The following is a 21931-nucleotide window of genomic DNA, read 5'->3' on the forward strand; positions in this document are numbered from 1 at the left end:
CAAACGCTCAAATGTGTAGCTTTGTAATGCCTCACTTTTCATGGTCTGTCTCTCCTTCAAATACAAATAAATATTTTAAAGCTCCTTGTGCACCGTGCGTCATGTGATCTGCTTTTTTCTTGCATTCCTAATAAGTTCACAATGGAACTTAGTCAACATTTATACATAAATGAATCAAATCAATGTGAAAGATTCAGAATGCAGTTACTCTGACTTAAAATACATTTCAACTCGAGCATTCGGTAACTAAATACTTTCCACTGATTCCGCATGTTTGTATCTCGTATCTTTCTTCCTTTTTTAGACATGCTTTTACTTCCTCTGTGCTCTCTCTTTATCTCCCACTATCTGACACACATAGACACATTTTCAACTTCTCTCTGGTTCTGCAAAAAGCGTTTGACCCGAAGCGATGACTCGATAAGAGATGTGACTTTGACGACAAACAGAAATGCACATGAAGCTTTTATTCGCAGCTGGTTACATTAAATTAGTGGTTAATACATTGCACTTACAGAGAACAACGTGTCACAGCAATAAATGATTGTAGTAAAAAAGGAAAATCAACATCGATTATGTGGAGAGCGTTGGGGATTGATTATGTTTATGAAAATGGACGTGTTTTGAGATTTACAGGGAAAACTTTTCAACTTTTGGCATCGATAATGAAGTAAGTCAAGTCAAGTTTGAAGTGAAGATAAGTTATCTTGATTTTGAGACAGTTTGGACTAGTTTGAAATGAGGAACAAGCATCATTTCACTTAAAACAGGAGAAATAAACTTGTACTCTACTCAAAATAAGGAAAAAAACAGGCCCAAAAACACATGCTTGTAGCACATCAACTCAAAATCAGCATGAATTCAAGCACTTTTTGAGCCATTTTCTCATCAAAGGTTGTTCAATTGTTGCCATTTTACATTTTTATATCTAAATTTACATGTAAAAGGTGTAATATATCATCTGGAATGGAGTGAAGTCTTGTAGCATGGGGAAGTTTGGATCTATAAGTGATCTCAGAGAGCGTTTTAAGTATACAATCCTCTCAAAATCATACTGCGTGGGGTCTCGTGTGCCCACAGCTGGAAAAGTGGTGAGTGCAGTCTAATATTGGCACGCATGTAAAGCAGTTGTTTCAGACGTTGGGATTCTTGGCGTGGATGGTCTCGTAGGTGTCCGTGTTAGGCGACGACAGTCCCTGCAACGCAACAACAACAGTGTAAAAGTATCGACACTCGGAGGAAGTGCGCAGACACAGATAAGGGTGACCACCTGTCCCTCTATTGTTTAGTCAAAGGCTGGAAGGTTTGACGTCTGACGTCCGACCTCCTCTTGCATGGAGATATTGTCGCATTGGAGCATTTTGAGAAAATTACCCTTGAAATTACAATTTCCCAAATAAATCTATCCCGAAACATTGAATCAGTGCAATAATTAAACATGTCATTGTGAAGATTAGGTCTTTCTTTTGTTTCCAGGTGAAACTTTATATGTTAAGTGACTGACTAACTGATTTGGCCCAAAGTTTTCTTTGTATAGTGTCTCCCCTCAAGGCATTAAAAGTTCAATATTATGTCCTAACTTTCCAGATTAGAAAACTTTAGAACCCGTTTCTATCTTCATAAGTGTGTATTTCTCATGTCTGTCCCATCGCGTCACATGACTGTCCCACTTCTTTCACTTTTGTCTGAGGTGGTCACCCTGAACACATGCAGCTGCAGAACAAGGGGCCGCCTGAAGAGGAGGGGGCTTTACCGTGAGCCACGTCGTACGCCGTCTCGCCTTGAGCCTTTTTTAACAGCTTTTTAATGACAACAGAGAGGTCTCTCACCGCATAGATGCCTCCCTCAGGAGCCTGCTTCTGCAACATAGCAACAGCACAGGGCGTTAGGGAGAAGAGACGGGAATGTCAGAGAGATTTCAACAGGTTTAAGAAAACATAAGACATTTTCTCTGGCAAGTGCTGCACATGCGATCAGGTACTTTCAGCACGTCCAGGAGCATTAAAGGGATATTTCAGGATTTTTGCCTCAGGTGCTCTGTGGAGCGGGTCAGACTGTTTTTAATGCAGGCTAGCTGATACCATAGAAATGCGCTAGCCTTGCATTAGCCTAGCACCACGAAACTCTTCAAATATAAGAACTGCATGAATTACAAAAAAAAATATCTCCAGAAATCAGCAACACTCTAGATAACTAGGAAATGAGGCCTTATGTCAAAAATCTTGAAATGTCCCTTTAATGTTGGGGAGAAAACTAAAGATTCACGTCCATCAATTCAAGTGCAAAAATACTTGCCAGAGCGTTTGTACGAGACTCAGGAGGAGGGAACCAGAACTGACAATCTATTCAGGTTGTTCACAGTATTAGTCTTTCTAGAGCTCTGTCGCTGAGTTTAAACCTTTCGTAATTATGACTTAGTTAGATGGAAATCATCTGTGCCATAAATACTGTAAAGTAACATGTGCAATAACCCCTTTGCAAAACTACGCGCAATAATCTCTGTATCAGCGCCACTTTATTCCCTGCACCAGCGTCACTTATGGACAACCTGCACTAGGACTGTAAACTTTACACCTCGATATTCTACTTTTTATAATCTGTTCAAATGTGTATCCTTTTTTATTTATTCTTATTTCCTTATTGTTATAATTCCGCCCCTGAAGATTTTAGCTTTTACTTATTGGACATAAGATACTGTACCTCTTTTTTATTTACTATTTATTCAACAAGTGAATTTCTCCGTTGTGAGATCATTAAAGTATTATCTTATCTCTTAATGACGACTCATACAGTCACTGGGTCTCGACAGCGTCAAATACGGACAAATGTCAACTTTTTTCCCACATAAAAAGTTGCATAATGCACCTTTAAAGTTAACGATGACATAGATTGAGGTGAAGTTTCAAAGGATTCTGTCTCACTCAGTGTCTCACAGTTTCAAAATGTTAGCCTCTATTTATGTAACGTCCTGTCAGTGTCTAATGAGGAAGTGAAACAATAAACATCACAAAAAATGTCAAACTAAGGAAAACGAAGTGTTTTTTGGGCAAAATCTTTATATTATTGTGTTATCTATGTTTTAGCAAATAATGTGTCTGATGTGTCACATGCCTTTGAACTCGTTGAGCATCTGGAGCTTAGAAATCACAGAAATGCCTTTAGCTCTGAGCCGCTTCCTATAACTGTGCACATTTTGTTTGTTAAATTGCGTGTTCTAACCCAATACAAATGAAAAGGGAAGTCAGGCGCAATACAAACGTATGGCGAAGTATGTTCTGTTCTTTTCATGGCATTTATAGAATGTCTGTGGTTTCTTTATCATTAACGTCTTATAAGGTAATGTTTAGAGGCCACTGGATGTGTATCTGACCTCACAAAAAGCAGAACCTTAACCGTTAGCATTTAGCTCAGGGGACACTTTACTGAAGGCTAATTTGTATCTAAAGTCAAATCTCCAAAGGTCTGAACATTCATTAAGGATTTCTAACGAGGCTTTGACTTCTCCTAAATGTGGTCGATGGGATCACAACAACTGAAAACATCTGGATCGTTCATAAATTGTGATTATTGTTGGCTAATGCTAACGGCTATAGGAAAAATACGTGGAGCAGGCTAACAGACTCTCAAAAACTGTCCGGCGTAGGGATGGGTGGATCAATATATTGATACCAAACGGCTACTTTTTAAGTATCGATATTGGGCAAAAAGCATCGATGCTAATTTGCATAAGTAAAAGGAAGGCGGGGCAGCAATTATCAGCACAAAAGGATGAGTTATTTCTTTGTTCTGAGCCAAAACAGTCACAACAGCAAAGGATTGAACTGAGCCAGTCCTATCATTCTGGTTTAGGTTCTGTTTGTCATTTAAGAATTAATTTTAAATGTTGTTTATGTATTTAATTTCACATTAGTAGTGTTTAATTAACCAGTTAAAGTAATATAATTTTAATTGACCAATTAATTATAGAAAACAACCAGTTTTAGAAATGTATAGTGATTGAAATACATTCACCCATATGAAATGAGCAGGATCGGTATCGACAAAAAGATCCCAAAAGTATCGGTATCGTATCGATTCCAAAAAATGTGGTATCGCCCATCCCTAGTCCGGCGTCCGCATATGTTAGTTTAATTTCTGTGAGTGAAACAATAAACATCATGAAAATGTCAAACAAAGGAAAAAATCTTTAGCAAAATCTGAGGTACAATTGTTTTAACCCCTTAACTCCCACCTGAACCGAGCACATTTTCTCCAGTTTGGCTTTACCCCAATCCAAAAGCTTCTGGAAAAAAGGTGTGAAAATAGCGACAGAACTGAGACGAAAACAATGAAGATGTGACAAAAATGTGACAAAAAATTACAAAAAAGTGAAGAAAAAATAACAAAAATGTGACAAAAAATGACAAAAAAAGACACAAAAAAAGACACAAAAATTGACAAAAAATGACAAAAAAGACACAATAAAATGACAAAAAATGTGACAAAAAATGACAAAGAAAATGACCAAAAATGTATTTAAAAACATGACAAAAAAGTTGCAAAATGAGTTGAACCCCCCCCCCCCCCAAAAAAGATGGATCAAATTTGATGACGTGAGGAAAAAGATCCATTTAGATGACTTTTGTAGATCTTAGCTTTCAAATGAGGTGTTACACTGGCCTACAGGATTTGGGTAAAGCCGAACTGGAGAAAATGCTCTCGGTCCAGGCGGGAGTTCAGAGGTTAACTACAAAAAATGTGTTATATGCACCTTAAGTCTTGTATCTGGAGCATCAGTATTTGTGAGTAGGATTATGTTCTCAAAATGGCCAGAAAAAGGGAACGTTCTTCTTAAACATGACAGTTTATTCTAGTCAAAGCTCTTCCACGTGAGATTTAATGGACAACATAAAAATATGGTAGAGTCAGGAGTTCTAAACGCTCTCATTTCTCTTCTATTTCTTTTCTCGTTCTCGTCTCAGTTAAATATAAGCCTGTGCCGTGAGAAAGGTGTCCGGCCGTTTGCACAGAGTGAGTTTTGGTGCTTGAGAAGAACAGGAAGTGGCATTGACACATCACACTTCTGCTGCAGAGAAACGCTGTGGAAACTGTCAGATAGAAATAAACCGACGATGGCGGCCGTGGTCAGTGCGACGCAGAGATGATAAAAACAAGCGCTGGCAGAAACAGGCAAAGTGCGGTTTTACCTTAGGGGGGCGGGACTCTTCTTCCTTCTGGCTTTGCTGGCTTTGAATCTGTCACAAGAAAAACATCACCAAACAAATGTCAATAAATGAATGATGAGTATTTGCTTTTATTTGAGTAATGTTACTTCCTTACATGGGAGGCCTGGTTCCGGATACCCTATTGTGCATGTTTTTCGTGATCAGAGAATGCTAAACAACAGGGTTAGCAGCTTTTCTACAGAAGATGGAGGCAGTTTTTTGGTTTGCAAAGATATTGTGCTTCACATAGTGTTGGAGATTTGTACTTCATTCACTCGGTATAAGCTCAGGTGCTCGTCATATAATTAGAATATCATAAAAAAGTGCATTCACTTCTGTTATTCAACTTAAAATGTGGAACTGATGTATGACATGGACTCAATACATACAAAGTGAGATATGTGTAGCCTTTGTTTGTTGTGATGATAATTATGGCTTACAGTCCATGTTTAAAATAGTTTTAATTTGTGTTTTTACAAGTTGTGAGCCATAGTAATCGAATAGAAGAGAAACTTCGCACATCAATCACTAGAGGCAGGTGCGTAAGAGATGAGGGAAACTCCCAGCATACATGAGTGAAAATGATAATACTTCCCGCACACTGCCAACCTTGCAAAAATAGTTTATTAGGATTAGGTCAATATTTCAGTCCTGAGACCTTCATGATAATCAAAATGATAACATTTAAAGGCTACACATGTCTCACTTTGTATGTAGCGAGTCTACATCATATATTAGTTTCACAGTTTAACTTGAATAACAGAAGTGAATGCACTTTTTCATGATATTCTAATTGCAGGATTATAGCTTGAGCTATAATCCTGCATTTTAAGTATACTGTACTTTGTGTAATGCATTGTCCCTTTTAAATAAATAAATACAAATACAAATACAAATATGACGAGCACCTGTAGCTACAGTTTCATTCACATGCACACACATCATTCAGCCTGGCCTATTGTACATGTTTTAGTGGTAGTGGAAACCGCAGTACCCAGAGGAAACCTACACAGATGCAGGGAGAACATGTAACACAGAAAGGCCCCGCCTGGGGATCGAACCCGGGACCTATATCTGTCCTTGTAATATTTGACTTCCAAACATTCGGACCGAGATTTGTATTTTAACACAATTAATTGTGCAGCCATATTGATGCACTGGGGAAAATGTCATATTTTACTTGAATGACTTGAAATGTGCTTGAACAAAGACATTTAATGCTGATTTTGAGCAGGTTTGGACTTTCTCGAAATGAGAGCCAATGGAACAAGCATTAATGGGACTATACAGAGTTTTATAATGTAAAAAATTATGTATTTTCCTCCCCCTACATGTTCCAGCCATGTCCCACTCAAAAAGGTGTTAATTCGAAGTGCCTACACATGAGGACATGGAACATGTAGGATTGTAGGGGGAGGAAAATACATAATTTTTAGATTTTTAAACTCCATATAGTCCCTTTAAGTTGAATTCCAAAAGTAAATGAACTTTTTCATGATATTCTAATTATATGACCAGCACCTGTACTACAGTTAACTCATAATGAATATTCATTATGAGTCAGGGTCAGAGGTTCTTAAAGAGACAGAGGCCTATATTTCAAGACATTCAGTACAGCCATTTTGAGAGAGCAGTTTTATACAAGGCAGTTATTCTAATTTACTGCATTTACAGACCAACAGAAGGTTTCGTCATCATTGTAGTGTGATATAAACTGGTGCTATGTGATTGAAAAAAGCATAATACCCCCTCTTAAAAAGTGCTTGAATTATTGGAATTAGTGCTAATTTTGAGTAGGTTTAGACTTTACTAACTAACATTAAAAGTGTTAGTGAGAGCGAAATCATTGAAATTGTACATTCCTTCAAAGCTAAGAGATCAACAGATGGATCTGACATAGATATGGTCCTCGTGAAAGAAATTATTGATTTTATTGTCACTCCTTTCATGTATATATGTAATCAGTCTTTTATAACCGGTATCTTCCCAAGTAAAATGAAAACCGCCAAAGTAATACCTATTTTTAAAAGTGGAGAAAAGCAACAGTTTACTAATTACAGACCGATCTCATTACTTTCGCAGTTTTCAAAAATATTAGAAAAGCTATTTGTCAGACGACTTGATAGCTTTGTAGACAAGCATAACCTGTTAAGTGAACATCAGTACGGTTTTAGATCCAATAGGTCCACTTCAATGGCAGTCACCGAACTAGTAGAAAAGATATCAACATCTATTGAGAACAGGGAGTATGCTGTTGGAGTCTTTATTGACCTCAGCAAGGCCTTTGACACAATAGACCATTCATTGCTTTTAAATAAACTTGAAAGGTATGGTGTCAGGGGCCTAGCTCACACTTGGCTAAAAAGTTATCTAAGTGATCGAAATCAGTATGTACATATTAATAACATCAACTCAAAGGAGGAAAAAATAACCCACGGTGTTCCTCAGGGCTCCGTTTTGGGACCTAAATTATTTATCATGTACATTAATGAAATCGCTGAAGTCCTCAACAAATTACAATGTATCCTATTTGCTGATGATACCAGTCTGTTCTGTTCAGGAAAAGATCTCGAGCTGCTCTTAAATACAGTAGGAACTGAGCTTAAGATACTAAAAAAATGGTTTGATATAAATAAACTTTCCATAAATCTGCATAAAACTAAATATATTGTATTTGGAAACAAGGAAGTAAATAAACCGTGTCAACTCAAAATTGGGGAGGTAGAAATCGAAAGGGTGTATGTAACAAAGTTTTTGGGAATCAATATTGATGATAAGTTAAATTGGAAAGCGCACATAAATACACTAAAGACTAAAATTTCTAAAATTATTGCCATACTATGTAAAATTAAAACCTCTGTGAATCAAAATGCATTATATATACTGTACAATTCCCTCATCCTTCCATACCTTAGCTATTGTGTGGAAATATGGGGGAATACCTATAAAACTAACATACAACCTATCTTTTTATTGCAAAAGAAAGCAATTAGAGTGATCAGCCATGCAGAATACTTGGCTCCAACAAATCCACTTTTTATCAGACTAAATATCCTAAAATTGCATGATCTTGTTGATGTTTACACAGCAGTTGTGATGTACAAAGCTCACAATCTCATGCTCCCTCAGAGTCTACAGGAGATGTTTCAAACTAGAGAATCTAGATACAACCTTAGAGGAACTGATCTGCTACAGAAACCTCTGGCGCACAGTAATACTAAGAGGAGGTGTTTATCAGTTAAAGGCGTTGATCTATGGAACGGTTTATCTGTTCAACTTAAGGGCTCCAAAACTATTAAAGCATTTAAGAAAATGTATAAATCAAACATGATAGAGAAGTATAGAACACTTGAATGAAAACCATTAGAAGAGAAGTCGATCGAGGATACATAGCATAATTTTTGTTTGTTGAAGTTTAAGTTTTGTGCTTAAGTGTTACCATCGTTGGTATTAAAGAAAGTGTAAAATGTGTCATCTTGGGACACAGAGTCACAGTTGTAAAAGGGGTTAGGCAGAATAAGTCTTGGCTTCAGCCTAAACCCCTTCGGTCAGGCATCATTTAGATTTAAATCTAAATGTATGTGTTTTTCTTATTGTATAATGTCTTAGATCTTTGGAAAACATGTGACATGTGATTTAAATGTTCATAATGACCGAAGAAAATAAATTAACTAACTAAAAAAATAAATTAACTAAAAATAATAACTACATCTTATTTAGCCTTAAAGAGTGGGTATTAGGCTTTTTTCAATCACATAGCACCGATGGCTTCAGCAAATGTCTTGAAATAGGCCTCTGTCTCTTTAAGAACCTCTGAGCCTTTCCGACACGCCCCCTCCACACGCTGTCTGTGGCATCAGTGGGGAGGGGGTTCTGCTGAGGAGCAGTGGTTGGTTACTCGGCTGGTGACGAAAGCTCGGAGGCGTCTCCAGGAGGTGGGGGCGTTCCTAGGAGGACTCAGGCAAACCTATCCCTAAAATGGCCGCCATCAGAGTTTTTACAGATTACTCAAAAATACGTGAATGTGCCAAGGCAACACTTCAGGCATGTTTTTAATGAGGGAATGACATAATACATGATGTAAAGCTTGAAAAAGTTGATTTTGCATAATACCCCCCCTTTAAGATAAGATGGCATTTTTTTCCCGTGTGGGGGCGACCTCCACGAACACAAGAAGAACATGCTCCGTCTTGGAATTGAACCTGGGACTCATGAGACGAAAGTGATAACAAAGTGACTAACATTTTTTTTATTTTTTTTCATAAATTGTTCATTTTATACTTAACACACTTTTTTATTAACAATAAAGTTCAAACCCGGCTCATGGTGACTGAATCCTGTCGCCACGCTGTTGCTATGGCAACACATACAACTATTATCATTTCAGGCCACTGAAGCTCGACCATAATCGACCTCAGATATAATTTAAACAATCATAACACACTTTTCTTTCCTTTCTTTTTGTCGAAATACTTTTAAACTCTTTGTTTGTTTGTTCTGTGGTTCCCGGAGCTGTCGGTTTCTGTTACCAGAGAAAATGTTGGTGTCAGTTTTGTCACTTTTTCTGGTCAAAGAAGCGGAAGGCGTTGCCCAAACACCCCCTCCATCACAGCTGTGCTTTATCGCACCAGACACTGACCTACTTAATAAAGAGCATCAGCAAACAAAAACAGGCTTATTGTCTCTCTTGACTTTAGTAGTAATTCTTTGCTCATTTTTGTCAATATTTATATCACTTCATTTGCTTCTGTGCAGAGTTAACATGTCAACTTCAATATTTCATCATAGTTTTATTAGTCAAAGTAATAGTTTTTTCTGACTAAAAAGCAGAGGTGGGAGACTCGAGTCATAAAATTGCAATTTTCAGGACTTGAGACTTAGTACTTGACCAAAGCTCCAGAAAGACTTGACTTGACTTAGGACTTGTTGTTTGTGACTTGAGACTTAACTTGGACTTGAGGTCAGTGACTCTCAATGACCTGCTGTGACTTTATATTTATTATATATTTGAGTGAAACTGTCGAAAGATCAGGATTAATTTCGTAAAAGCGGCGCATCTATGTTTACATTGTGGTAATTAGCCACTACGCGGAATCTCCTTTGAGCAGGGGCGATTCCGAGTATACAGGGGCTGGGGCATTACAGGGGAACCACTGACAGAAAAACTGCCAGAAACTAACGAAAATAACATTATTATTTGATATTTATATTTCTCACGACAAGGAAAATCAGCTCATGTTTACTTACTAAGACTTTCATTTTCTTTTAAGTCGGCCCCCCAGGACCCCTTCCTTAAAATGCTGTCCCAGTAATTTGGTACATAGACTGGAGCATTTAAAATATATATACTTTGATTTTTTTTGGTGATTAAATATTAATAAGACTTTAAATCCAAATCCATGAGATTTTAAAAAGTTTGATTTTAGCCTAAATTTTCAAAATCGCTATATCTTGAGAAAGCACTTGTTCTTTTCAAGATTAAACACATTTTGAAAAGTAGACACGCTGGCGTTTGTGACTTAAGGTGACTTGCCGGCTAAAGCAAGGCTTGACTTGACTTGACTTGACAAAAACTATGACTTGACTTGTCTTGACTTGACTTGACTTGAGCCTATGACCGATTGACTTGGACTTGCTTGGGACTTGGACCTTCACGACTTGGACTTGACTCGAGACTTGCATTTAGTGACTTACTCCCACCTCTGCTAAAAAGCAGAAACTATGATTAAAATGTTAAATAAAAATGAAAAGAAGAGACTAAAAGCATCTGAGCCTGATGACAGTTTGAAAGAGTCTTAGATTCACTGCAAAGAAGAACAAGTTTGGACGATATGTTACTAAACTTAAGATAAATGTGTTTTCTAGAGTCCGACATCAAAACAAACGACCTGATGTGTTAAAACCTCATGTTTGGCTACATTTAGTCCATAAAAGCAGCGTTGTGGGTCCAGCCTGTGCATAATGTTCTGTATCGCTCCCACAGTGACCCCGATGCGCCTCGTTCTTACCCGGAGTCGGCAGTACAGGACTGTGAGGATGAATCCGTACAGGAGCAAAACTGCGTCCAGGATGTAACAGTATTTCACGTCCACCAAAGTCATCTGCCGTAAACAACCACAAGTGCATTAGTGAGAACAAACGTCGGGTTTGGACGGACACGGGAGCATTTGCATTACCGGCATATGTTGATATATGACGTTACAGCTTTAAAGAGTGTTTGTTTCAACTTCTGTAAAATAATGCTTCCTTTTTTATTTTATAGAGTCAACTTGATATGGTTATCCAAGTTTTTGCATTATTTTTTTGTCACATTTTCACATAAATCAGTCACACACACTACAAAAACTAAATGTCAAGCTTAGTAAGTTTAAATGACTGGTTTAGATGAACCTCTTACCACCTGCCTAAACCGAATGCATGCTGTCCTCTTTGGCTATAGGCCTGTGCAACACCTAATTTGAAAGCTAAGACTGATCTTTTTCCTTGCATTGTTGCTGTGTTGTGTCACCTTTTTTTTTAACATTTTTTTTTTGTTGTCACTTTTTTGTTGAGTTTTTGTCACAAGCATGTTATCAATACCTTATTAATACTTAATGAGCACACCTTAATATAAGCGTCAGTAGTATTCTCTCATTTAGATGTTTTTCCTGATCGGACCAAGTTTACTTTGTTATAGTTTGAGGACATTTCTCACTGGTTTTAAGGTAATTTTACTTGAAATAATAAAGTAAAACTGCCAATGGGACAAGAGCCCCCATTGGCAAAGACATAAATCTGAAATAAAGTCAAAATGTATTGAAACATCCCAAAACAAGTGAAATAATCTAAAGCAAATGCCCAAAACAGCAACATTTTAATTATTGTGCCCAATTAGACACTTTATACTAACCTAGTTATTTATTTTTTGCAGTGCATGCAGGTCTTTCACCAAAAACATTCCTACTTTTACACTTTTTAGGCACTCTTGTTAAAAAAAATACATATTCTTACTGCAGTAGTTTTACAAGGCTGTTCCCTTTTCTGTGAGGATAAGAATCTAAAGGCCGTGTACACTGCAAAACGTAAATAATTAGATTACTCTAAAAGTCTCAATTTGAACCTTTTTTTTTAATTCTAAAGGAGTTAAATGTGCTCAAAACAAGATGAATAATCTCAATTCGAGTCATTCAAACCCACGCTTGATATTTATTTTTTTGTAGTGTACGTCAATGACAATGACATAGAAATAGAAGAAGCTTTTTTTTTTTCAATAAATTTGTCCTAAAAGCCCAAATTGTCACAGATGCACAATCCCAGCACTTGTTAACAGGTGAATATCATTTAGAATTATGAACTAATTTAGACATTATGTAGAAAGTCACTCTTTTAGAACTATAATTTATAATTTCTTGAGACATTTTGCCACCGGGAAACTCTAACTTAACTTTTCACACAAATATTTGACCCTAAAATCCTTCAAAAATGGACACAATTATCAAAATCTAAAATTGCAAAGTACCCCTGAGCACAACCTGAAAAGATCTTTGAAATATTTGTCATGTAAAATCATTCTGAGCCTCTACTTGGTCGTCACAATGCAATTTTTGTTTTTTTGGATCGTAAATGTGCAAAGCTTTAACCAAACTGTGTTTCCTTCAAATGTTTGATAAAAGTCATAATTATATATATCTAAGGTTATTTTTACCTTGAGTTCGTGGGAGCTGCGGTGGGAGGATGGTGACAAATCGAAGGCTTCAAACTCTTCTGAGCAAACAGGAAGTGCGGGCTCTTTGTCCGAGCCACAAACCCCCCCCACGCCAAACTTCCTCAAAGCGACGCAGCTTCTGTTTCCAAAGAGAGACTTGGCTTATATGGTCAATTATTCTCAATCTGTTACAGAGAAACATCAAAACATTACCTGGAAACAAATTAACAAGTGAATTACTGAATCTTTATAATAAGATGTTTAATGGCTGCACTTCTCTATAGATTTATATGAGGAATTGTGAATCCAAGAGGCGTTTGTGTGGAAATGGAAACTCCTTTTGAGCATCATATCCACGTTATTTATCTATTTTTTTGGCTATTCACCTACGCATGTATCTTTCCTTTGCTTGATTACTGTGCTGAACTCTGTTCCTATGAAGAACTTTGTGGAGCTCAGATGCTCAAATAAAAAAGATGAATTGAATGAATTGAATTGAATGTTAAAGGGACACTTCAGGATTTTTGACATAGGGCCTCATTTCCTAGTTATCTATTCCTAGTTGTTTCCAACTGTGGCTGATTTCTGTAGATTTTTTTTTTTATTCATGCAGTCCTTATATTTGAAGAGTTTAGTGGTGCTAGGCTAGTGCTATAGGCTAGTGCATGTCTATGGTAACTAGTAGCCTGCATTAAAAACAGTCTGACCTGAGCACAGAGCACCTGAGGCAAATCACTTATAACACCAGACCTACCCATTTAAATGTCTGTGTCGACTGAATAATGTTTTAAATATAACCATTTTACATTTCAAGAACTTATATTTGAGCAGCATCAGCTTCCTGGTAGCAAGCTACGCAACGGCGGAGTGATCTGCCAGGGTACCGGATCTACAGTAGTTTGTTTACTACACGTGGAATTAGTTATTTATTTATTTATTTATTTTTTGAGCAGTTTACATTTCACATTATTTACAACATTCACATCCACATTATTCTTTTACAGGAGCTCAAAAAAAAGGAGTCGGCTGAAGCTAGAAGCTTATATACGCCGACCCCGTAATCAATTCACAAAGGAGCTTGCTACAAATCAGATATGGCAACGTTTGGAGGACGACCTCATGATTTTGAAGAGGTTTTTAATGCAGGCTACTAGTTACCATAGACATGCACTAGCCTAGCACTAGCCTAGCACCACTAAACTCTTCAAATATAAGGACTGCATGAATAAAATATATATATATACCTACCAGACATTAACGACACTCTGGATAACAAGGAAATGAGGCCCTATGTGAAGAATCCTGCAAAATCCTCCAAATTTTCTCTGTAGTTCGCTGGAAAACAAACAATCATCTTCAGGTAGAAACTACATCAAATTCCATTGGAAAAATTACCAACTTAAATGAGATAAGTGACTCAAAATCGCTTGACTTGAGTTTGAGTCGATATGAACGTATCTAAGATCAGATAAAAATGCTAAGAAGAATAAATCCCACTTGAAATCAGACAAATTCACTATATGTCTTTGTCACTTGAAATTATACAAAAATAATCAGAAATAAGAACAAAAATGTACTCGTTCCACTGGCAATAAGATGTTTTATCTGAACTCAATCTTTAGATTTCAACGTTTTAATTCAAGTGAATTTATGTCAGTTCTTCCTTTTTCCAGTGTGCTGAAATTAAGAGACTAAATCTAAAGCCTAGTCTTAGATAAAATAATTATCTAGATTATTGCCAGTGGAACAAGCACCTTTTGTTTCTGTGTATAATTTCAGGTGAAAAATGTAAGTAAGTGAAAGTAAAAGTGATTTTGTCTGAGATTTCTGCTTGTTTCTTTGGCATTAAAGTTTCCTATCATCTTAGATTCGCTCAAAGTATTTTTCCAGTGCAGCACCAAACAAATGTTCACTTCTTTGTGTAATAAAACCCACATTTTGTAACAACGCGCTGCAACTTGTGATGAAATCGGCCGCTGCACACTGGGGCAACATCAGGCTGCTGTTAAAGGAACAGGCCCCCGTTTTTCCATATGAGATATGTTCTTACCTGAGCTTAGATGAGTTGATGCGTACCTGTCTGGTCTTTGTGTGTGCCCTCAGTCACGCAAAACAACCAAAGACGTTGTTAGCATTTGGCCTCTCCCAATGTGTTCCTATAGCTCCAAACAGGGTGAAGTTAGAAGCGACCACGCTCTTCCACGGGCACAAAGACCAGACAGGTACGTTCAACTCGTCTACGCACAGAATATATCTCAGTGTGGGAAAACTGTGGCCTGTTCCTTTAAATATGACTTTCTTCATTTATATCACATTGACACCGTTTAGCATTGTAAACATGTCTAAACATCTAAACAGAGAGTATCGTGACAATGTGCAGCATCATTGTATAACAGTGTCTAAACTTAGTCACAGATGTTTTAATACTGCACAGTCATCAAAGAGTTACTTACACTTGATCAGATTATAGTACAAGTTATTGCAAAATTAGAAATTTTGATCTTTGTGTTTCTTATTTTATGGCATTTTGAACTGCTATTACATGATAATTATTATGTTAATATCATTATAATTACCAGCCAATTAAGCTTTCACCACTAAAAACATTTTTTTTTTTCACAAATACTAAATAGTTTATCAAAAATTACGCAAGCTACACGAGACTAGATGCAAGGTGGTCATTTTTATACGCACTACTGCCACCTCAGGTCTTACACGTAACTGCAGCTTCTATATTAACCTCGTGCATGACGGCACTTCAGACCTGAAGTAACAACTTATTGAGTGACAGTGCAGAATTTTAGAGGCAGTTGTGGTGAACAGGTCTGAGCTCATTCTACACATTAGGACATGGCCGGATCATGTAGGGGGAGGAAAATACTTAATTTTAACATTTTTAAACTCTGTATGGTCCCTTTAAGTCAAGGTATCAAATCAAATCAAATGAAATGTATTTATATAGCACATTTAAAACAACTATTGTTGACCAAAGTGCTTCACAAAAGGTCTACAGTACAGAAAAAAAAACAGCAAAGCACTAACAGCTTAGATTTGGCCAGGTATGTGCTAGACAGTGTTAAAAGCTTTTGCATAAAAGTGTGTCTTAAGCAACGATTTAAACTGGTCAAGTGTCTGAGCAGCTCTGATGTGGAGAGGCAGTTCATTCCACAGTTTTGGAGCTGCAACAGAGAAAGCCCTGTGCCCTTTAGTCACATACTTGGAGCGAGGAACCTCTAAAAGCAGCAGATCAGCAGATCTCAGAGCCCGAGCAGGGGCGTGACGTACCAGAAGCTCAGACAAATACAGAGGAGAAGCGCCATGGAGACATTTAAAGACAACAAGTAACAGCTAAAACCTTATCCTATAATACACAGGAAGCCAATGTAGAGCAGCTAACACAGAGGTGATGTGCTGTCGCTTCCTGGTCCCTGTAAGGAGACGAGCAGTTGTGTTTTACACCCCCTGGAGGCCACGAATTGAACGCTGACCAGGACCAGGCTGCTACTGTTTTATCAAATTATCAAAACAAGTTTGGAAAAATACAATCTACGTTTTTACAAGACACTTCCTCCTGTCAAAAACATTCAGGAAGTTGCATAAATTAGGCACAGAATGAAGTTAAAGAGAGTCCGAAAGCATGCGGGGACAAAAGAGACAATCGGGTGCAAGGTTAGAAATGTTAAGGTGGAGAATATAATGGCTCAAAATGACATTCATGTATTATATTCCGTACAGTATTTGTGGATTTGAGGTTGGACTGTGGAGAAGTAGAAGCAGATGTTGGCAGATTTAGTGCAATGACTATTCTTTGCACAAGAATGAGCTAATTCTCTGGGTAAAAAGTCTCCTGTAGTAACTTTGTTTGCTACTTCTTAGAGCCCATTAGCCAAAGCTGCCTTTTCATTTGCAGCGTAAGAGGCCGCAAGACGCCGTTTCCACTGATATGTCTCTGGATAATGCCAGCTGCAGTAATAACGATACACATTTACTAAACGGTGCTTGAATTATTTAGTCATTTCACTTGTTACTGAGACGATAGTGAGTCAGTGATAAAGCATTTGCCAATAAACTTGAAAGTTGGAAGCTCAAAAAACATGACTGGTACTAAAAAAAAATTACCACATTTATTATTATTACTGTTGCGCACTTTATGCACTTTACATTCACGCTCTGGGGGTAAGGAGGGTGCAGTGTCTTGCTCATTATTAGGGCTGGGTACCATTAAACGATACCTGTATGGTATCGGAAAAAAATATATTACACAATGGAGATCATTTTTTCACTCAAACTTGGCTGTAAATACTGTTTAAGTGGTGCTAGCCCGCAGTTAGCTTTGCCCGTTAGTGTGTATTGGTGGCTCCGACCCAGTGCAGGAAAGCTGCAATTGTGGTTTTCTGACCAGAGACACCAGGGGGAGATTAAAGACCCTCCAATCATCCCATTAACACCCATTAACCAGTGTACACAGAATTACAATAATCAAGTCGTGAAGTTATAAAAGCATGAATGCCTTTCTCAAAGTCACAGGCAGGTAGATAGTTTTTTACCTTGCTTAGAGTTTTAAGGTGGAAAAAGCTTGATTTGACAACATGATTTATATGTTTCTCAAATTCAAATTCATTGTCTACAAACACACCGAGATTCCTTGCAAAAGGGTGACAGAAGGAAGCATTAGAACATTAGAAGAATTTCCAAATATTAAAATTTCTGTCTTCTCTTTGTTTAGACTTAAAAAGTTGGCCTCCATCCATGTCTTAACTCCTTGAATACAATCCAACAAAGGATTCAATGATCCCTCAGAGCTAGACTTCAGTGGCATTTATATCTGCAGGTCGTCAGCATAAAAATGATAACCCACTTTGTGTTTCTCTAAAATCAGACCAAGGGGTAGAAGATACAGAGAAAAAAACAAAGTGCATAAAATGGACCCTCGATCCTTCAAGCTGTACTTTTTCTTTTGATTTGATGTTGTTTCAATTAAGATGTTTCAACAGTCATCCAACTGTCATCATCAGTTTGGTCTTTGAGACTGAGCACTGGTCTTCTACACAGCTGTAGGTGATGACCCAATAGGCCACACCTGTGTCAGTCCGTGTTGCCAGATAAGATGGTATACCTCGCTTTGAGGCAATCCCCCTTTAACAGGGAAAAGATGTTGAAACCTCTAAATTGATATAACATCAAATCAAAACAAAAAGTCCAGTTGAAATATTTTATTTTTGCCACATTTATGCTACCTGGATGAAAAAAAAAATGCTTACACGGACCATACAGTTTAAAAATGTTAAAAAAGTATTTTCCTCCCCCTACATGTTCCAACCATGTCCACAAGCTTAATATAGAAACAGAAGTTACGCATAAGACCTGAGGTGGCAGTAGTGAGCATAAAATGACCAACTTGCATCTAGTCTCTTTAACCTCTTACCACCCGCCTAAACCAAATGCATTCTGTCCTCTTTTGGCTGTGCAACACCTCATTTGAAAGCTAAGACCCACAAAACTGAGCTTTTTCCTCGCGTTGTTGCTGTGTTGTGTCACCTTTTGTATATGGTTTTTTTTTTTTTTTTTTTTACATTTTTGTTGAATTTTTATCACATTTTTGTTGAATTTTTGTCACTTTTTATTGAATTTTTGTCACATTTTCGTTGAATTTTTGTCACATTTTTGTTGAATTTTTGTCACATTTTTGTTGAATTTTAGTCATTTTTTGTCCAATTTTTGTCAAATTTTTGTTGATTTTTTTTATCACATATTTGTTGAGTTTTTGTCACATTTTTGTTGCGTTTACATCCTTGTTTTCTTCTCATTTTTTGTGGCTATTTTGGTGCTTCTTTCTCAAGAAGCTTTTTGATTAGGGTAAAGCCAAACTGGAGAAAATGGGATCCGTTCAGGTGGGAGTTAAGAGGTTAATCTGACAAATAAATTCCCTCTATATTACAGTAAATGCGTAACTCATAATGAATAGTCCTTCACATACTTCACTTATTCATTGTTACGTAATTATTTACGTTAGTCGCACTTAAAGAGACTGAATGTCCCCCGTAAAGCGCTGTGTGGTCAGTTCTGTGAAATAAATCCTACCTTCCTTTTTACTTCTACTTAAGGGAAATTCTTAAACTGTAGCAACTGTTACTTCTGAGACGTACGAAGTCTAGTCCTGGATTTATTCTACATCTAATCTTACATCAATGACCAAACTTCCTGCAGTTTCAATTTGCGTCACAGTCTGACCACACGAAGATGAACCAGATAAAACGACCGTAACTGCAAAACGTTATCTAAAAATGTGTAAACTTTCCCTTGATTTTAGCGTGGGAGCAAAATGATCTGCCGGTGGAGGTATTTCGGCACAAATATATCACTTTACTTTTGCAAAATGAAGAGACCAAAGCCAAGTCTGCAGAGAATAAGTTTAATTGTGGAAAAAAAAAAACGCCTAAAGCTCTACACAGGCTGCTACTGTTTTTATCAAATTATCAAAACAAGTTCGGAAAAATACAATCTACATTTTTACAAGACACTTCCTCCTGTCAAAAACATTCAGGAAGTTGCATAAATTAGGCACAGAATGAAGTTAAAGAGAGTCCGAAAGCATGCGGGTACAAAAGAGACAATCGGGTGCAAGGTTAGAAATGTTAAGGTGGAGAATATAATGGCTCAAAATGACATTCATATATTATATTCCGTACAGTATTTGTGGATTTGAGGTTGGACTGTGGAGAAGTAGAAGCAGATGTTGGCAAAAAAAAAGGACCGATTTAGTGCAATGACTATTTTTTGCACAAGAATGAGCTAATTCTCTGGGTAAAAAGTCTCCGGTAGTGACTTTGTTTGCTACTTCTTAGAGCCCATTAGCCAAAGCTGCCTTTTCATTTGCAGCTTAAGAGGCCGCAAGACGCCGTTTCCACTGATATGTCTCTGGATAATGCCAGCTGCAGTAATAACGATACACATTTACAAAGCGATGCTTGAATTATTTAGTAATTTCACTTGTTACTGAGACGATAGTGACTCAGTGATAAAGCATTTGCCAATAAAGCTGAAAGTTGGAAGCTCGGAAAACGGGCTGGCGATTTTAGCCATAATAAATGTGGTTAAAAAAAAAAAAAACACATTTATTATAAGTGATGGGCCCTAATCTCTATGTCTATTGTGCACTTTATGCACATTACATTGAGGTGGATGAAGTGTCTTGCTCAGTAGGGCCAGGATCGATACCAGTACGGTGTCAGAAAAAAAGTTTAGGTGCTATTTGTATCAAAATAATACAAGTATCAAACACAGGTACTGATTTTTGAAAAAAAAAAAGTCATCTTTAGAGACAGGGACAGGAAGTTACTTAGAAATCTTTCGCCTGGTGTACGACAGCGTTGCTCCACACGAGGCAGTCATTTCATGTGCGCTATGTGACTGCGCCACCAACGAGAGGGAGTTGCTTATAAAAAAAAAGAGGTTGACTGAGGCGTGGTTTATTACACTTTTCATACTTTTCCTAGTTTACATCGAGCCCTGTGTTCTTCCTTTAGCATTACTGTATAGACTTGTATAAGCTCTATTGATGAAGACGGCACAACGTCATGAACCAGAACAAGGGGTTAATAAGGCAGTTCCCCGTTGTCTAAAAAGCAGCTTTGAGGCTTCGTAGCTTTTACATTTTACGCTTTATACAAGTAAACTTAGAAAGGACAGATGGCGTAACGACCTCCGGAAAGAGTTATTAAGCCGGCAACTCTGGAGAAGTAGTTTATTTTCCTATGTAGCATTAGCATTTAGCCATCAAACATCGATAATTATGAACAATGCAGATGTTTTCAGCTGTTGTCAACCCATTGAACTCATTTAGATGAAGTCAAAGCCTAGTTAGAAGTCATAATGAAATGGTTAAGAATAAAATTAACAAATAAAAGTGGCTTCTGATCCAAATGCTAATTGTGGGTCGGGTTCACTTCCAACGGCCTCAAAACATCATCTAATCATTTGTTAATTATGAAGGAACATCAGAAATGATATAAATGCCATGAAATGGACATTCTTACCTTGCCATAGTCGGCAAATGCTTCACTATTCCAGACCATGCGGTGAGAAAAAGCTCTATTTACAGGTCAGTGAAGCAGTTTACATCATAAGTGCACATTTGTAGGAGCACACTCAGAAACTACCAGTTAATGTGATTTTCTTTGGTGAATCTGCCTATAAACACCGGTTTTGTGAGTTTGCTGCACAGACGCCCATAGGAATTAATGGAACAGCTTCCACGATGGCAATATGGCGGACGTCGTAACTAGGGGATACATCATAAATACCCGGATTGCCGTCTTCATCAATTAGGTCAAACTAAAAACTTATTCCACTGTGAGTTAAACACTGTCCGTGTCCAGTGTCCTGAGAGAAAGAGATGTACGGGCCGGTCCCGCTGTGGTGCGGATCTGCACACGCCTGAAAGACGATCGCTCAATCCCCACAACCCGTCTCCCTTGTCCTCACGTCTTCCCGGCTGCAGAAAGAGTCTGGTTGGAGGAAAAAGGTTGTTCTATATAACATCACCATTGACCATGAGTGTCCGTCCAGCCCACATACAGCCCACTTAAAGGGATATTTCAGGATTTTTGACATAGGGCTTCATTTCCTTGTTATCCAGAGTGTTGCTGGTACCTGGAGATATTTTTTTTGTAATTCATGCATTATATCTTATATTTGAAGAGTTTCGTGGCGCTAGGCTAGTGCAAGGCTAGCGCATTTCTATGGTATCAGCTAGCCTGCATTAGAAACAGTCTGACCCGCTCCACAGAGAACCTGAGGCAAATCACTTACAACACCAGACTAACCATATAAATGTCTGTGTCCATAGAATAGTTTTTGGAATATAACTGACCTTGCATCACATGAATGATCGCATTTTGAGGGACTATTTTCTAGCAGATCACTCCGCCACAACGTAGCTTATACAACCACGAAGCTGATGATGCTCAAATATAAGGTATTTTCAATGCAAAATGGTTAAAATTACAAAAAAAATAAATCTTAATATCTCCAGAAATCAGCA

General features: G+C 37.5%; 2 protein-coding genes across 2 annotated transcripts in view; both read right to left on the reverse strand.

The window, feature by feature from the left end:
- The window catches only part of copa (COPI coat complex subunit alpha), a 198761-nt gene that overhangs the window by 88529 nt on the left and 88301 nt on the right, over nucleotides 1-21931 (reverse strand). The window lies entirely within an intron of this gene.
- fcer1gl (Fc receptor, IgE, high affinity I, gamma polypeptide like) lies at nucleotides 701-20932 on the reverse strand (the record flags this gene model as incomplete). The annotated part of the gene is made up of 6 exons (XM_079569477.1): nucleotides 701-1196; nucleotides 1754-1859; nucleotides 5187-5234; nucleotides 11213-11305; nucleotides 12889-13027; nucleotides 20925-20932. 6 exons carry the CDS (start codon nucleotides 20930-20932, stop codon nucleotides 1180-1182), a joined length of 411 nt encoding a protein of 136 aa, XP_079425603.1. The 3' UTR covers nucleotides 701-1179.

This window comes from Gobius niger (assembly GCF_951799975.1).
Source record: "Gobius niger genome assembly, chromosome: 13".
Taxonomy (NCBI): domain Eukaryota; kingdom Metazoa; phylum Chordata; class Actinopteri; order Gobiiformes; family Gobiidae; genus Gobius; species Gobius niger.